This window comes from Myotis myotis, unplaced genomic scaffold (genome assembly GCF_014108235.1).
Source record: "Myotis myotis isolate mMyoMyo1 unplaced genomic scaffold, mMyoMyo1.p scaffold_m19_p_10, whole genome shotgun sequence".
Lineage (NCBI taxonomy): Eukaryota > Metazoa > Chordata > Mammalia > Chiroptera > Vespertilionidae > Myotis > Myotis myotis.
In genome coordinates, this window is record NW_023416314.1 from 45,251,197 (window position 1) to 45,269,414 (window position 18,218).

General features: G+C 55.5%; 2 protein-coding genes across 7 annotated transcripts in view; one reads left to right on the top strand and one right to left on the bottom strand.

Annotated features, from left to right (window-relative positions):
* Positions 1-7,155, top strand: part of PPFIBP2 (PPFIA binding protein 2) — a 131,911-nt gene extending 124,756 nt beyond the window's left edge. For 5 of the 6 annotated variants that reach the window (XM_036325268.1, XM_036325267.1, XM_036325269.1 and 2 more), the window contains 3 exons: positions 1,082-1,207; positions 1,906-2,094; positions 3,014-3,703. In XM_036325268.1, the coding sequence (XP_036181161.1) occupies positions 1,082-1,207; positions 1,906-2,094; positions 3,014-3,202 (504 nt within the window). In that variant the 3' untranslated portion in view covers positions 3,203-3,703. Of the gene's footprint in view, positions 1-1,081; positions 1,208-1,905; positions 2,095-3,013; positions 3,704-5,545; positions 5,612-6,709 lie in introns of those variants that run through there. The other variant, XM_036325272.1, reaches the window with a different exon arrangement.
* A 3,144-nt stretch (positions 7,156-10,299) lies between these two features.
* On the bottom strand, positions 10,300-16,517 carry LOC118664781 (NADH-cytochrome b5 reductase 2). The gene is made up of 8 exons (XM_036325273.1): positions 16,304-16,517; positions 16,020-16,092; positions 14,875-14,981; positions 14,513-14,642; positions 13,839-13,922; positions 13,046-13,131; positions 11,555-11,654; positions 10,300-10,687 (listed from the first exon to the last, which is right to left on the bottom strand). Exons 1-8 carry the CDS (start codon positions 16,382-16,384, stop codon positions 10,515-10,517), a joined length of 834 nt encoding a protein of 277 aa, XP_036181166.1. The 5' UTR covers positions 16,385-16,517; the 3' UTR covers positions 10,300-10,514.
* Between the last annotated feature and the right edge of the window lie 1,701 nt (positions 16,518-18,218).

Consider the following 18,218-nt stretch of genomic DNA (forward strand, 5'->3'; position numbering starts at 1 on the left):
GTGCCCCACAGGAGCCACCAGACCGTCAAGTTCCCACCTTCCCTTGGGGAGACACACGCTGTGGGCCAGAGGGCGGGAGCGGCGAGTCTTTCACAGCCCTCATAATAATGAAAGGCGATAAGGAAATGTGAAAGGAGAGAGAGGGACGAGGCAAAACAGAAAGATGGGTGTCAAAGGAGGCAGAGGAGAGGAGACGAGGAGCCCATAGGAACCAGACATTTTGGACTAGATCCCCCTATTAGTAGATATGAAATTAACTGACCTCCAGTCCCAGGTGCACCAGGGATCCGTGAGCAGGTTTTTTCTAGAGAAGAAATTGTGTAGTTAAACACAGCAACCCAAATTCTGGAGAAGTCCCTGATAATGTTCCATGAACCTCAGAGTTCCTGGTGGGCCCTGAAGCTAACGGGGTGTGACTACACCCCGTCCTCCATGTTAAGCTCTAAGATTAACTCGGCTTCCTGAGGGACTAACGACGCCTACCCCTACCCTCCATCACCTATTCTTTCCCTGTTCAGCAAATATGTTTTCTATATACCAGGCACATGCTGGGTATTTCAAAGACCCGTTACCACTGGAGAGCACTTAGGCACAAGTATCTTTTTTTGGGGGGGTGGGGGGGTTGGGGGGGGAAGGGAACGCTAGAGACAAGATACCTAGGCACAAGTATCTTAATGTGTGCTCTCCTAAAACATTTGGCCACACCAGGGAGATGTTTTTGTCTATAAAACACTCAGCTCATAATTGACAGTCCTCTTTAAAATTATGTTGAATCACTGAATGAATGACTCTATGCCTTTGGAGACTATTGTTTCCAAAGTTAACCAGAGAATTTAAGGAATAACAGGATTCTGGAATCAGATATCTCAGTGTAGAATATCCTGCAAGTTACCATGAGAGCTCCATTTCTCGGAAACTGGAAACGCTCTCAGGCAGCTGGTCTTGCCGCCTGGGTCACTGGGGTGTGAGACTTGTCTGCTGGCGAGGCAGCTGGGGTGGGCTCATTCCCAGGGGCTGCTCCACAGAGCGCCATGGTGGGGTCTGTTAGACCTAATCTCGTCGTTCTTCTTCTCCCTCACAGGGTAACCTTTCTCCTTCTGAAGTTGTGCAGTGGTCCAACCACAGGGTGATGGAGTGGCTGCGGTCCGTGGACCTGGCGGAGTATGCACCCAACCTTCGTGGGAGCGGCGTCCATGGAGGTCTCATTGTGAGTGGCTCTTTGGACTAGCCCACCTGCCTCAGTGAACACTGGGCTACTCAGAAATTGCTTTCTTAAGGGCTGGACATAAGTCCTAGTAAAAATATTTGATATTTCACCTGAAATCCTTATATAAGTTGAAGTCTCAAAGTGTTTTGATAATTTGTGGTTGAGAATTAATATACCTCATAGAAGCAAGACAGCCCCTGGAAGGACTTCCCTAGCCACAGGCCAGAGGGTTCCAGGGAAAGGGGCTGTGTGAGAATCAGCCCTCAGCTCTACCTCCTCCTATAGGAACATGGGGGCCAAGGAAGGGATTGAGAGGCCACCAAAATGTAGCTTCCTGCTTGCCGTGATACAGTCCTTCTCGTCACTCAGATCTGTCAAGTGGCAAAGCCAGCAGGGAAATGAGGAAGGGGTGGCTTGGATGTCAACCAGAGTGGAGTCTGGGAGGTGTCCTTATCTAAGAGGTCACAGTTCTCTGCTCGTCTGTGAAAAGGAGATGATCAGTCAGCAGTTGTGCTAGTGTCTGCTCAAAGCCAGGCTCTGGGCCAGGTAGAGAGGGGCGTGGGACACAGGTCAAGTGCGAGCTTCAGCTCTTCCCTGGAGGCGCACCCAGGCCCACAGTGGGTGGAGAAAGCGCCTTTCTTAGTCATCACCTGGAGCCCCTTCGTCACCACTGGGTGGCTTGTCTGGTTTCTTCTTAGATCCTGGAGCCACGCTTCACTGGGGACACCCTGGCTATGCTTCTCAATATCCCCCCACAAAAGACGCTCCTCAGACGCCACCTAACTACCAAATTCAATGCTCTGATTGGTCCTGAGGCTGAACAGGAGAAGCGGGAGAAAATGACCTCACCAGCTTACACACCACTGACCACCACAGCCAAAGTCCGGGTGAGTGGCGGACACTTTCTGCGGCAGTCCAGCGGCCCTCCTCCTGCCCTCATGCTGTACAGCAGTGACCCAGCACCCAGGGCCAACCCAGTGCATGCACCTGGACGAGGAGCTCTCTCAGCTCTGCTGGGGTCTCACTGTTAGTGTGTTAGTTCCCGGCCACTGTTGAGTCCAAGGCACAAACTGCAGGTTGCTTTACACGGACGTCGCGTGCAGGAAGCAGTTATTCTTGGGAGGCTAGGAGCTTGTCCTCTACCTTGACTCACTTTCCCGGGCCTGGGTTCCTTGCAGTCAAACCCAGTTTTGTGCCACAGGTGTGTTCCCCTTGGCAGCTGGCACATAGTTATCCAGAAGTCCCGAGGTTGTCCCAGCACCACTCACCGGGGCTCTCAGAATAAAACTACTCCCATCTGACCTTCCTGAGCCACATGGTCCTCAGACCAGGTCCTTCCCAGACCTCCTTCCCCAAGGGAGCAAGACAGGAAGTGTGTCTTGGGGAGCAGCAGAAACGCTGCTGGGCGCAGCTGGAAAGGGAAGGAGGGCCGCCCAGGCCTGTCCCCTGTGGCTCCACAAGGGCAAGTGGAAGGAAGGAGAGCTCCCCTGTGTGGCACCAGCAGCTGTGGTGAGGCAGGGCCTCTAGGCATCCCTGTCCCCGGGCCATGCCAGCATCCCTGCTGGGACAGCAGGCATGCATCTCAGGAGTTAAGTCTTGGGGGAGCAGCACTCCATGTAAGATCATTTACCTGTTGGTCTTTCCCAAGCATGGATATTGCTTACAGGAGCTCTGTTTGGTTAAGAGTTTTTCCAGAAGCAGTTTGCCTTGCATCTTCCTCAGGGGCCTGCCGTGTAAGGTATTGTCAGTCGCACCTGCACACCAGCTTGATGATCTTCTCATAATCTTGCATTTGCTGTGTTTTAGCCAAGGAAACTGGGATTCTCACATTTTGGAAACATAAGGAAAAAGAAGTTCGACGAATCGACGGACTACATTTGCCCAATGGAGCCCAGTGACAGCGTCGGTGACAGGGTCTACAGCGGCTACCGGGGCCTCGGCCCACTCGATGGCCCCGAAGTGGATGGGCTGGACCAGGTGGGACAGACTAGCTGATGCCCCTGTCACCTGTCCTCTCTGTGCACCCTGAGAACTCACAGTAACACCATGTGTGTCAGCACATAACTGCCTCTCACCCCCGTGCGTGTGCATGGCTCGCAGAGAACACTCAGCCATCGTGTTCCCCTGGGCCTGTCTCTCGAACCCCGAGGGTGGCCAGGGCATGGAGTCGCACCTTTGCTGAGGGGCCAGACTTTGGGAACGGTTGCCAAAGGTGCTCTCACTCAGGGGGAAAGACACTAAAAGATGCCTGTACATTTTTGGTACCTCTCAGTGTCCCATCTTCAGCACCCATGGAAATATACAAGCTTGGGCACAGGTCCCGAGACCTTGGACCATCGCCAGGGGCTCACTCTCAGGCCCGTCCACTGTGCTTCAGTTGAGGGGCAATCTCAAGTGCCTTAGGCCTGTGCCACCGTCTCGGCTGTGATCCAAGGGACAGCAGCAGGGGTTTCTGCTGCCATGACAGTGTCACTGTGCTGTGCCTTACTACAGAGGTGGTCACGTCCTCCTGGTAATAAAACGATATTTATGTGGAAAGCAAACCGTACAGCACGTCTTTAGTCTTGGTGGGGAAGAGAGCCGAGCACATCTGGAGATGAGTCCTGCCCCCTGCACAGCGTGAGAGCCAGCGGCACCCAGCCGGGAGACGGGTCCCCGCTGCGCACACTGTGGATCTGCCAAGTGTCATGGACGAGGGGGAGGAGCAAGGAAGGACCCCCACCCCCACCCCACCTTCAGAGGAGGCCTGTGGCCCTGTAGCCTCAGGCTCCACCCCCCTCATGTCTCTCACACGTCCTGACTGTAGGTCACATCTCACGTGCAGACCCCACAGTTGGTTTCTGTTTCAGCGTGGGTCACCCAGTGAAGGTGGTGGTGGGGAGACAAGAAGGCGGCCTTGCTGGAAGGACTTTCTGCTCTTTCATGTGCTTTGCCAGCTTCTCTGTTATGGGCCCGGCTGGGCCCCTAGCCACTGTGGGGGTTGGTCCGCCTGTGTTGGCAGGGCTGCAAAGACCTGCTTCCTGATTTAGAGGCTGACTAACTGATAATGGGTCTTCCAGACTGGCTTTGTCTGGCCAAGGACTGCCTGAGAGACATGCCTGGGCTCCTGCCCAGGAGATTCTAGCTTGCCCCGGGCAGTTTTTGGCTCTGCTGGGTCCCCTGGGGCCTCATCTGCAGAAGCCTAACAGCCTCATTGTGACCGTCTGGTGTCCCGGGGCCTCACGACCCCATTGAGGACACTCTGATTCTGTCCCAGATGGAGCCAGTGCTCAGATTTGCTTCTTAAACTACTTGTAACCTCAGGCCATGGCCTCTGTCTGGTCTCCCCTCACTTCCGGCCAATGAGAGATGGACAAGCTCACCAGCTGGCATGGCTGGTGTTTGATACCAGTGCCTGGGACTTTGTGTGGCAGGTGCTTCTCAAGGTTGGTCCCTGGGTATCACAGTTGTAGAACCATACTCAGGGCAGGCTCTGACCCTTATGTCTTTCTTTTTCTTTTTTCTTTTAATTTCAGAGAGGAAGGGAGAGGGAGAGATAGAAACATCAATGATGAGAGAGAATCATTGATCAGCTGTCTCCTGCACACCCACTACTGGGGATCAAGCCGACAACCTGGGCATGTGCCCTGACCAGGAATCGAACCATGACCTCTTGGTTCATGGATTGATGCTCAACCACTGAGCCACACCAGCTGGGCTACCCCTTAATTCTTTTCACATCCCAGGGAGGGTATCCCTGCATGTGTCTGTTTTCAAACTGCATGGAATTACGTCACTAATTCTCTGTGTGGGCTCAAGCAAGGCCTGTATCCCTTTGTGGGCCCCCATTTTCCCACCTGTGGAATGAGGGGTCACACGTGATGCCCTCAGAGGGTGCTTCCAAATTTACAGGGTCAAATAGGTTTCAGGGAGGAGGAGTGGGCCAGCATTACCAGAGGAAGAGGAAGGATGCTCCCTTGTGCCTGTACCGGGCATCGGTGTCTGGGGTCCTATGGGTGTCAGTGTATTCAGCATCCTGAAGGCCTTCCTCTCCGCTCTGGAAATAGAACCTTGAACATATATGAAAGGGCTGTTGCTGGCAGGCCCTGTCTGTGCCCTGCTTGGGTTACCCTTGGAACCATTGCCGGATAGGGACCCAGGAGAGCATGTGCATGGCAGTGTGGGGCGCTGGAGGCTCCGTGCTTCCCCAGGGACAGAGGTGGCATGTGCTCTCAGGGCCTGGCCCACTCCTGTGTGCATCCCGAGGGAGCATGCCCGAGCTGGAGAAGATGTGCATGCCATTCCTGTGAGTCACGAGGGGAGTCCACTTATGCTGACCGGGCCGCTGCCCTTTTACAGATGGCACCTTCGGAAGGCACAGTGACGCAGATAGGGCTCCTCTCCCAAGACATTCACCGCCTCACGGTAGGACCCTGACTCTCTCCACAGTAGGACAGGTGCTGGGAGGCCCTGTGAGATTGGTGAGGTGGTGCACAAGACCTGGGACAGCCCTGTCCCCACTCCAGAGCCTGTGTCAGCAGCAGCTCTGAGGTGGGGTGGAGGTGGGGGTGCAGAGAGAACAAAGGAGGGTGCTGGCTGCTGGGGCCAGAGCCTGAGCCAGCCCTTAGGCAGCAGGGAGTCCACATGCCTTCTCCACGGGCCTGCTGCTGGGCCCTGGGGAGGGTTATGGACCTCGAGCAAAAACCAGCTAAAGCATGCCAGGCCTCTCTTCCCAGGCTCAGAGCTGGTGAGGAAACCGAGATGGTCACCTGCCCAGTCAGCCCAATGCCCAGCCTCACCTCTGGCCTGGTGAACACTATTCTACCCTCTTTGCCCATGAGACCCACATATTTCCCGTCATGCCCCTGACATCCTGAATATCAAGTCACTTGAGCATGTACTGGCGTGCCCAGCAGGCAGCCTGGTCTCGGGGAGAGGAGTACCCCGGGAGTGAGGCTAGCCTGGTTCATGCCCCTGCTGGGATGTTGGGCAAGTCATTCTCTCTCCGAGCCCTGGTTCCGTTTCTGTGAAGCAGGGCTAAAGTTAGCTCCTTGCAAGATGCACAGGCAAATTAGAAGAGGCAGGAAAAGGCTAGCCCAGTTCACGTTTTGGGGGCCCCATATATTTTAGGTCCTGTTGGTTCCCATACAGACAGGTTAAGAAGGCTGTATTCAAGGGCATGATCGGGGAGGAGGGCATCTTCCCGAATCCAAGTAGGATCATTTTTATTCAATTCTTTTTTTCTTGGCTCACACACCTAAATAACTCCACCCAGCTCTGCCCTTCTCACCTCTAATAGGTTTCTGGTGGCCTTGAAAATAGCAACTTTACCTCTAAGGTATGAGCAATTTACCATCTTGATCATGCTGTCTGATCTGACCCAACAGCAGGGTCCCTGGGACACCATGAACTTAACAGTGTCAGGCGGGACCACCCCCAGGGCTCCCTGCTTCCCACATAGCTGCAGTAGGGTGGCCTTGACCCAAACCCCGTTCAACTGCGCCTTCGGCTGTGACCTTTCAGACCATGCTGAGCCAGGACCAGATGCTGAACGACTCTCACCCGGCTGCTCCCAACTCTGAGGACTGGAGATGACTTCGTGGCAGAGAGCCCGAGAGGCGCGTGTGGACCCCAGGCTCTGCTGCGGGGGGGGAGCTGGCACACAGCCAGCAGAGCCAGGCTGAGGCAGGCAGGGCACCTCGAACAGACGTGGGTGCTGGCGGCAGGGCACTGGGGCTGGGACAGATGTCCAGAGGTGGCCCCAGCGCCCCACATTTTCAACAGTGCCGTGCCCTTCGCCACAGCTTTTATACCTTTTGTACTTTTATACGTGGCTGCGACCACTTTTGTGTGGAGGCAGTGAGATGTGGGTGCAGACGCAGCTGCTCCTGGTGACAGCGGGAGGCTCTTCTACCAAAGGGGCGGGGCCGAGCGTGCATAAAGGCTCTGCTGGGAAAGTGCTGAGACCACCCTCCGAGTGCGCTGTGGTGACTGAGCCAGGCTGGGGATAACAGGGCCCCTCCCTGGGCTGCTGCCAGACAGAGGCGCGTGTTGCCACTCACAGGAATCTGGTCCCATGAGGGATCCGGGTGAGAAGAGGAAAGGAGCAGTGAGACTCCCTCCCAGCCCTGGCTGCCCTCACCTACCCTCAACTGCAAAGCAAGCCTGTCTCAGGTTGTGCGTGAAGCTGGGCAAGCAGAGCACGCACACACCCTCTCCCTCGCCCCTCGCCCCCCCCCCCCCCCCCAGCCTCCAGCCTTTCCCTCACCAGCCTCCAATGCAACTGTCTGATCAAACAGCTCCCCCCAGTGGAATAACCTTGGGAATCTCAAATCCTTTCCAAAGCAACTCCATCTGCCAGAGAAGCCCATGAACCTCAGGGGGCTCCCACTTCAGGAGAGAGCCCGTGCCCCTGCCCCACAGTCCCCTCCCAGCCAGGCTCCGCCCTTGGTGACCGGCCCCTAACCCCCCTGTGATGGCTCCAGCTCAGGCCCCACCTCTCATCTGATCTCCACAGCCAGCCGGTCTCCTACTTGGCCCCCTTTAGACTTCCTCTACCCCTTCCCCAGTGACCTTCCCACAGCACTAAGGACTCCTCAGTTCCAGAATTACCACAGATGGGAGCTCAAAAGCCTTCGTCAGCGCCCCAGCCCTGTGGAACCTCCAGCCTTCAGGACCCCGTGCCCATGCCTGCACTACTGTCTCACTCTCCCCTCACTGTGGGATGTATTTTTCTCCCAGTCCCCGTCGTCACAAGGCCAAATCCTGCCTGCTGAGACCTGGAAGACATGTCTCCTGCAGGAAGCCTTCACAGGTGTTTCTCCCTTACCATACCTGCCCTCAACACAAACTACCGTGCACCTGCTGTGGGTGGGCTCCGTGCCCATTGTAAGGCCCGATCCTGGTCCTCACAGGGCACAGGAGATCCATGCTGCTAATCCCCCTCCCCCACCCCACCCACACACACACCTTCGTGTGTGCAGGCTAAGTGCCTTTCGTCCTGCACCGAGGAAGGTTAAAGGCACAGGCATGAACGCCAAGGTCCTGCCTAAGGGTGCAGACGGTCCCGAGAGGGCACACAGGTCAGTCTCAAACAGGAGGGTGCTGACGCTGCAGGGGCTCCAGGAGCAGTTCCTACAGCCCCAACAGCAAGTTACCATTTTAAATGGAGGACCGGACTGGGGGCCCGGACCAAAAAGGCTCCAAGGAAGAGGTGATCACTGAGTTCTGAAAGATGAAGCTGGTTCCCCAACCGTGCCAAGGGGACAGGCACGCCAGGCAGACAGACCTGAGCATCTCAGCACATCCTGGGCAGTCGTGTGAAGACAGGTTTCTCAGCCCCGCACCGCTGCGTTTGGGGCTGGGTACTGTCAGGGGTCTGTCCTGTGTGCTCTAGGATGTTTAACCACGCCCGTGGCTTCCCTCTGGGTGCAATAGCAACTCTTCTCCCGCTGTGACAGCCAAAACTGTCTCCCAAGCTGGCCAAATGGTCCCTGCGGGGGGGGGGGGGGGGGCATAGATCCCCTCCAGCTGAGAACCGCTGAGCCAGAGAAGGGGGTCAGAGTGGGGGGCCCAGGGAAAGAGAAATCTGGTGAGCCGGTTGGAGCCAGATCAGGAAAGGCCTTGTAAGCCAGGCCCTGGAATTTATCCTGGAGACCCAGGTGGCCAGGTGGGGAAGAGTAAGAGGTTAAAGCAGGAGACAAGCAAGGTAACATTTGTGCTTAAGAAAAATATCTCAGCATAGGATCTCCTCATCATGCAGTGCTTGGCAGAGTACCTCTCTCTGAGGAGGGGATTCACCGAGGACACGCTGACCATGCAGAGGAATGGGGCTGGCTGCCTCCCAGCAGCCCACCCCACCAGCCCGCCCGGAGGTACCCTGTGTGGGGCCACCCTGTGGGTGCTACAAAGCTGTTCCCTAGAGCGGTGTCCCTCTCTCTCCTGTAGCCCTCCCCCCTCCCCGTCACTTACCCACATACGTGTTGAATAAGAAGTCCAGCAACACCAATGTTTGGCAATGCTGCTACTATTCCAGTGTTTGTGAGAAGGGAAGGGAGGAGTGACTTGGAATTAAACAGACCCAGGTTTGAAGCCCAGCTCTGCCACCTACTGGCTGAATGACCTGGGGAAAGTAACGTCTCTGAGGCTGTTTCCTTTTCATCTATAACTTGAAGAACAAAATCCCCACGGACTCTATGCCTTATGAGAATTATACAAAATCAAGTTCCACCCCCTCACAGGCAACAGAGCAGGAGCTTGTCCTCCTGGCCACAAGCATCGGATGGCAAGAGTGGGCCCTCGTAGCCTTTGGGGTTAGTGATACGAAGGATTTAAGAAATAGCTTCTGGAACCTCTTTTTGTTTGCAAGTTCGGAAGCTTCTGTCTGTGACCACCCGTACCCACCGCACCAGAACAGGGCCTGGCATTCAGAGGACACGAGCGAAAATGCACCACTTACCTCCATGTGTTGTGCAAAGTGCAGGGAGTCTAGGATTCCTGGAGCCTTCCTACCCTGCGGGCCCACCTACTGCCCTGGCATGTGTGTTCTTAACACCATTTCTCCTTCAAGGGTCTCCCGCAGGAGAAGGGCGAATGCTCATGGAGGGTGCCTGAGCCCTGTCGTAAGGCTGACCTTAAAAACAAAACACTGTGGCCCTAGCCAGTTTGCCTTAGTGGATAGAGCATCGATCTGTGGACCGAAGTGTCCCAGGTTCGATTCCAGTCAACAGCATGTACCTTGGTTGCATGCTCCTCCCCTGGTCAGGGCGCGTGCAGGAGGCAACCAATCAGTGTATTTCTCTCACATCGATATTTCTCTCTCTTTCCCTCTCTCTTCCACTCTCCCTAAAAATCAATGAAAAAATATCCTCGAGTAAGGATTATAAAAAACAAACGTGTGTGGGGGTGGGGATGGTGGGGATCAAAACAGATTCCTGGGAGTTGACATGACCACACTTGGATTCTTCCGAAATTCTGCCCTCCCATGGACACCCAGTCAATGCACGTGGAGGGCAGGCCAGGGCCTTCTAAGTGCCCAGCGGGTCCCCCACAGAGCCACACTCCATGGGCCATCTGCTTTGTACTGAAGTTTATTTCCCTGAGCCAAGGGGAAAGGTCCCAGGATGCAGTCCCTCCGAGCCTCCCCAGGCAAGGAGGCTCCAGAGGCCACTTTGTCTCCAGCCCCTTACTCCCTTCATAGGCCCACCCCAAAGAGGGGGGCTCCAGTGAGCCCGAGGGTGCCCTGAGGCACTTCTGAACATGGTGACGCTCAACTCACTGTGAGTCAGATGGAAGGGACCAGGGGTGTTTGCTAAGAGCAAGGGAAGCGTTAGTAGGTGAAGATCATGTCCTTGGTATAGCCCAGTTTCTCCAGGTTCGGGTGAGCGGCTGTCTGGATCAGGGGTGGTGGGCCGCACACCAGGATGAACGTGGACTTGCCGGGAGCAGGGAGGTGCTCCTGGATCATGTCGGCGGTGACGAAGCCCGAGCTGTACGTCCAGCCTGAGGGTAAGCAGAGGAGAGCTGGGGAGGCTCTAGGAGAGGCCCTGGACCCAGGCCTCTTGCTGTCCCTCCAGGGAGAGGGAAGCCAGGCTGCTCCCCAAGACTCAGAAGTTTGTACTACTGTTCTCTGCAGAAAGCAGAGAAGTAGAGGACATGGGGCCCCAGGCAGGCCTCAGTTTACTCCAGATCCCAGGCTCTGAGGCCTCTGGCTGGAGTCTGCCTGCCGTGAGCACTGCCGAGGATGGAGAAGGGGACAGCGAGGGAGGATGTGCCAAGCTGTGGCAGGAACCGAAGCTGGAGCTTTGTAGTTGCAGTGTTGTGGGGCTTGTGGACTGGCTCAGTTGGGTGGCTCCCTCTGCTGGGCAGTGAGCTATATGATAAGGCAGACACAGACTGCAGTGTGGGGGAGGCAGCCTACAGGGAGTGGTGGCCTAGTGGGCTGCGGGGTGTACAGTGGTGGCTGGGTGCTGTCTGGGGCTCAGCAGGTGAGGACTTCTGTGAGGTGAGTAGTGAGGGATGAAGGGGTCAGTGGCCGTACTAGAGGCAGTGTATCTGATGCCTCCGTGGGATGTGTGTGGAATGCAAGGTGAGGTAGGTGTTCAGGGTGGCCCAGTGCCTCAGTGTCCCTCCTGATATTCAGTGCAATGTGTGAAGTTCTGCTGAGATATCAGACACCTTCCCTTGACTGCCTTTGCAAGCAGGTCGTCCCAAATCCTCCCTCCCTTCTTCAAATTCCTGAATTTTCCGTGGGAGGGAGAGCCCAAGTCCTCAATCCCCAAGCCCAGTCCTAATAAACACACACACACCCTCAGGGACTCGGCCCTGAGGTGAGTCAATGGCCCACAGTGGGGAGAATGGGGTTCGCACCAAAAGGAGGCCTGTCCAGGGTGTACCACAGGCTGAACTGCTCCGAGTGAGTTGTGGCAACTTCTTCGAGCTCACTTCTCATCAGGATGTCGTCCTCTGTCTAGAAAGGAAGCAGCCTGAGCAAGGCCCCTCCAGGGACTTCCTGCTTATCCCTCCGATGGAGCCCATGGGTTAGCATGTTCCTGTTCCAGCTGCCACAACTCTAGCTGGGGTGCTCCCCACAGACCCTGCTCCTGCACAACAAACCCTCTCTTGTGAGGGCAGGAGTTGGGTGGTTGGGTGACTGCCTCCAGCTGCAAGGCCGTGGCTCCACAGCAGTGGGGTGGCTTCCCTCAGAGGCCCCAGCCCCACCTCCCACAACCACACAGAGCACCAGGTTCAGCAAACCCAGCTGAAACGAGCTTAGTGTGGGCCCAGGATCTTCTGCAGGGAATGGAAGGGGCTAAGGCAGCAATATATAATCTAGTAATTAATATAATATAATTAATATAATATAATATATAATAATAATAGCATAATATGCTAATTAGACTGGACAGCCAAACGATCTTCCGGACAAAGCCAGGGGGCCGAGGGCAGCTGTCGTGGTTGGAAGGGCCGAGTCCCTTTCACAAATTCCATGCATCGGGCCTCTAGTATAATATAATTAATATAATAATATAATATAATTAATATAATATAATATAATAAATATAATATAATATATAATATAATATAATTAATATAATATAATATAACAACACTGGAGAGCTAAAGGAGAGCAAAACAAAGGCTAGAGCCTCATGTGGGAAAAAGCGAGCCAAAGCCTAAAGAAACTTGTCACAGGCTCAGAGATGCTGCACAGAGGCCTGGAATCCTAAAACTCGTTATCATTCTGGTCCCCATAATTCCACCTCTGAGATTCTTTTTAACAAAATAATCCAAAAGTGACCAAGGGGAGGTACAATTATTCATCACCATCATTTATAACCAAAAACAATCTGAATGTAGAGGATTTAGTAAATGATGGTGCAACTTGATATAGACCATAATGAAAATATTTACAAAGAGCTTTCATGAGAAGAAGATGCCTGCATGGTAATGTTGACTAAAAAAACAAAACTCTATGTATGGAACTGTAAATACATATATAGTATGTAGAGAAAAAAAGACAAAAATAAGTCAAATATTTTATGTTTCTGTATATTCCAAAATTTGCATGGAGCACTGCTATGATTTTATACTCAGATAAACGTAGAACTAAGTACTAAGAAAGGAAGGAAAGCATAGTGCTTAGGTTGGTTGGGGAGACAAGAGTTTTAAAAGAGCAACAAATGGGAAAACAGGCCAGGATTCAGCTTCCCCACCGCCAGCAGCCCACTGGCCCGCCCACAGCCGCAGGCACCAAGAGGACTGGGCTCAGTGCGGGGCGGGGAGAACGCAGAGCCCTGTCCAGCAAACATTCCATCCATCCTACCCCTGCGAGCCCAGGGCTGACTCAGCAAAACTGACCTGGTTGGCAAAGATGAGGGATATCCTGGTCTTGTCACGGGGGTTCTTGGTGATGTGGCGAATGAGCTGCAGCATGGGCGTGATCCCTGGAACACAGTTTGCGGGCAGGCCAGCTTGCCCTCGCGGCCGCCCACAGTCCCTGGTCTCTAGCAGCTGGACCCCAGGTCTACTTTTCTCACTTTGGTCCCCAAAACTCACAGTGACAAACTGCCCTTCATTTTGGTTTTCCCTTTCTCATTTCCGTATGGAAGATGGAAGGAGCGTTGGCTTTGGTTGGGGAACTGGGTTCCATGCCCAGTTCTCTTGCTATCTGACCAGGGTGATTCAAGCACCTGTCTGAGCCATTCAGGGTCCTCGTTTGTGAAACAGAATTCACGATGAGTAAATGGAATAGTTTTAAAAGTGCCTATGATGGTGCCTGGCAAGTTGTAAGTCTCCTTAGATGTTTGTTCCTTTCTTTCAGAAATTCATTTCAAAGATGGGGGTGAGGCTTGAACTGGAGCTAGAAGTCCTTGGGGGACCATGTGTGGGCCTGCCCCGGCCTGGTCCTCAGCCTCTTCCCTGTTCGCAGCCTGACTGTAGAGGCTCCCCTGGGGCTCCTGGACCTCCCCCGCTGTGCTGGTGATGGGGAGCAGGGTGCACAGGGTCAGGGCCAGGGCCTATCACTGACCGGCGTTCCCATCTGAAACAGCCAGGGAAGGAATCACTCACATCTCCCTTCTAGGATCCAAGGACTCCAAGGTCAGAAACGGCTCAGGGCTCACCTAGGATGAAGCCCTCAGAAGCCTCTTACCTGTGCCCCCAGCGATCATTCCCAGGTGACTGGCTCGTTTTTCTTCAGGCTTACTCGTTTTGTATGCTTTGACGGAAAACCTCCCTGCAAACACAGAGGATACTGCTCACTTCTGGAGTCCTTGCCTGAGAGTCTGCAAAACAGCACTGCCTTTTCTTGGGACTTCCCGGGGGGCACGTCCACCTGAGGAAGTGGCTGCACCCTTTTAAGCCAGAGAGGAAGCCAGGGCGACCTCGGTGGCCAGCCCAGTGCACCCGTGCACAGAGTGGGAATAGAGTCCTGGCCTCTGTGGGGAATCCCTGGATCTTATCTTCTGAGGAAGGAGGGAGGTTCCGCTGGATAGTGGGATAGGGAGCCTCACACAGCACTCCCACCCACAGCAGCAAGCGAGTGAGTGATGAATATGGAGTAAATGAACGAGTGTGGACTCCATCCATCAGTTTTTAATAGTAATAGGTTACTTTTTATGCATCAGGTGCTGTGCTGGAGATACAGTGATGAGGAAACACCCAACCACTCCCTTGGTTGGGTGGCACCTACAGTCTTGTGAAATGGTAGTGAATGAATGTGCGACAAATCCATGTGACTCAAATCTGAAGAGTTTTCTAGAACAATGCAACTACCACAGGAATCTTCTTCCTCCCCATGGGAGGCCCAGGGTGAACCCCCAGTACCTGGCCCATGATAGAACAGACGCCCAGTTGGCCCTCGAAAAAGAATGGTGTCCCCAATTTTCATGTTGTCCAAGTATTGAGACATCTTCCCTCCCTCTGGATAATTCGGGTGCACATTTTTGAAGTAGATCTGAAAAAGAAGGCAGCATGGCTGTCACAGCCTCAGACCCGAGGCCACCACCGCACGCAACTTATGCATTTGCTGTTGGAAGCCATGCAGAACATGCCCTGCACTCACGATTGCTCTAAGCAACCCGGAGATTTCACCAGGTCAACGGCTTCACTGTGAAATGACACTGTCCACCCTAATAGGCGTGTGAGGGTGAGGCACCTAGACATGGGGGGGGGGGGGCAACGTTTACCTTTATAATGAAGTCCACAAAGCCTTGGTCATCATCACTGGACACAGGTGTGTATGCCCTGATCACCAGGACACCATCAATGTTGGCCAAGAGATGGACATAGTTACCTACAAAAAGGCATCAAACGGCAAGTCGGCGTGGCCAGCCTAAATAGGACTCAGAGCTCCCCTAAAGGACTGAGCCTCGGGGAGGTGGGTGCATAGTGGGGCAGGGTGCTAGGGAGGAGGGCCAAGCAGGGAAGGAGCCCCATGCAGATGTGTGAAGGCTAGGCCTGTGCTTGTCACTCCGTGTGCCACCCCGGGCAAGTCACTTCATCTCTCTGAGCATCTCTGTGAATGGGGACCATATCCCTGCCCTCCTCCACCATACTGTAGTTGTCAGCTTCACTCACAGGAAACCTGTTGCTAGTGTGGGCGCACGGTGTCAGATGAGCAGGAGGAGCTCATTGTTGGAGGCCGAGTATTAAACATTACAGAAAGGGGTGTGCCCCTTTTAAAGCAAGACACATTGCCATCACAAAGTCATTTCTTCCTAAACTGGAGGCATCACTGGGGTCAGTGAATGAGTCACAGCCCCCTCAGCTGTAACCTGTTGCCTGGCACAGAGAATGCCTGGGCTCACAGGCATGCGAAGCCCCAGGATTTTGACACCCGCAGACCAGAAGTTCTAGAAAGAGCACTGTGTCTTCCTGGGCAATGGCTCTGCTGAAGGGCAGCAGTGAAGGTTTGAACCATGTAATCCCGCCCCTCCAGGGTGGAACTGAAGGGACCAGCTTCGGCCAGAGACCTACGGATCGTAACTCCACCCCAGGCCACAGGATGGGCTGGGCCGTTCCGATTTCTGCTGGATCTAACAGGGAGTCTTCAGCAACTAGCGGTGAAGGCAGAAGTGGCAATAGAGATGCTCAGAGACAGAAGCCAGAGGCAGCTCTGTGCCAGGGTGCCTGAGGGAGTAGAAACTATACACAGGAAAGGGAGTGGATATGTAGACAGAGGTAGAGACCTGGAGAAAGACAGAGAGGAGGGGGACCAGGAGGAGGAGGAGGAGGGAAAGGAGGGAAGGGGCGTGGAGGGGCCAGTCCTTCCAGTACCTTCAGGAACATAAACCAAAATCTGTGAGGAGGCCTGAAACCAAACACCACTCACCGATAGGAAGCCCCAAAACATGCTCTGTTGAGGGCAGTGCAAAGCGGAACCTCCGGGTGTTGTGGGTGATTTGCTGATAAAACAGAAAACAAAGGCAGGCTCTGTCAGCTTCCTAGAAGCCGTGCTGGGGAGCCCCAGTTGGTGCTTTCCCAGGTGCACACACACACAGTGGCAGTGGGGAGGCTTTGTAAGTCTGCCCCAAGACCCTGCCTTCCCAGTTCAGCACCTTCCCCACCCCTCTGCCCCCCTCTCGTTTACCTGCTGACCGTGGGCTGACCCATTACCTCTTTCTCAATCAGGGGCAGCGGATACTTGGTCTCAGGGTTCTGTAAGGTGACCGCAAGCTGTTTCCTCCTTGAGTTCATGTTCTTCAGGGCCAACAGAAGCACCGTGAGCCCAATGACGGCGACGGCAAGGAGCAGGGACGGGTCCTAGCCAGACACAATGCGAGCAGGGCACCTCAGGTCCTGCCTGCCCTTGGCAGGACCATTCTCAGGCACACAGGAGCCTTCTCCACACCCGAGGCATAAACGCTGGGGTGTGCCTGAAAGAAACTGGGCAGAGAGAAAGGCACTACAAGAGAAAGCAGGCCGAGTCTAGGGGGCACCCAGTGGGGACGGGGTCAGCTGCAGGTCAGACACGGTGGCATGTTTCAGGCTGCCTGAACCACGCCAAGCAGATGGCCCGCGAGCGCTACTGTTGCCAGGCCCTCCCTGCCCATCTTCCTCCATCCTCGCTACAGCCAAGGGTGCCATCCCTGGGAGTCCCCTCCTGGAGGTGGCGTGGTTGCTGGCATTGCTTCTAACATACAATTTGGACTGAAGGCCACAGCCCCCAAGGACAGAACTGGAGAGGGAGACTGGGTGTGGCGTCCTCCAGAGGTGATCTTGGCTGAGAGGTAAGCAGGGGAGGGCTCGCCTCCCTTGCTGCATCCAGTTTAGGCTGGGAGCTGGGGTGCTGGGAGATCTTAGCTTTTCGGGTCACCCCAACACCTCCAAGGCGGGAGGAGGAGACTGAGCACTCCCCCATCCAAGCCCCCCGGGCCTCCGCCCTGCCTCCAACTCCACCCGCCCCGCCCCTCCCCGGCCCGCCCGGCCCGCCTGCTCCTGTGCAGACCCCGGCGATCCGGCCCACTTCTCACGCCGGCGCCCCGATGCCCCGCCCCGCACGCTCCGCGCCCTCGCCGGCTCCGCTGGGTCCAGCGCGGCGCGCCCCCTCCACCCGCTTCCCCTCCGTCCCGCCCGCGGCCGACGTCCGCCGCCCGACCTCTCCCCGTCCCCCCGTAAGACCCCGGCGACGCCGTCGGGCTTTCCCGGGCCCCCGCCCGCCTCCGGTCCGCGGCCTCTCCCGCCGGCCCGGCCGCCCTGCCCCGGGAGCCCACCCGGAATGAGTCGCCGAACATGATGAAGTGGGGCTGGTGCGCGGTCCCCACCCCGCGGGCCCGCTGACTGGGGGCCGCCGACCTGCAGCTCCGCCGGACCGACGGCCGAGCCTCGCGGGCAGGTAGGGACGCCGGCGGGAGGGGCGGGGCGGCGGGCCGGGCAACGCGTGCCCTGACCGGCGGCGGCTCGCGGCGGGCGCCCTCCCAGGTGACCCCCCACCCCTGCCCCCGGCCCGAGGCGCGGCGTTGGAAGGTTCTTTCTCGCGTGACTCGGGCTCCGCACCTGCCGTGCGCCGGGGCCAGGCGGCATCCAGGGGCTTCCTCGTTCCTAATGAAACATCCCTGACGCGTGACGCGGCGCCCTCTCCAGCCTGGTCCTCCCCCTGCACGCTCTGAGCTGCCCTGATGGGAGCTCCCTGGCCTCTGCTGGTTTAATTGGGGCGAGGCTGGAGGGAGGGTGGGCGTCTGAGTGGGAGGGAAGGGATGCTGGTAACGGAGCTTGGAATTTAGGCCAATTCTAAGGGCATCTATCTAGCAGTCATCCTACTCTGAGCCTGGTCCAGGGCGAGGTGTTTGTAAGGGTGAGGTAGGGGTGTGATCCAGTTTAAAAAGACATTGTTCAAGGTGCTCATTCATTCATTCATTTATTATTAGGGGACAGAGGTGACAGGTACCCAATAATAAATGGGAAGCAGAATGGCAGGCATGTCGGTTATGGGGGTTTCTTCACAGTATATTTGAGAATCTTGCTCACCTTCCTCCCGCATCGTTCACCTATCCCAGTGACAAAGATAAATTCCTGCCTCCTGGACATGAAT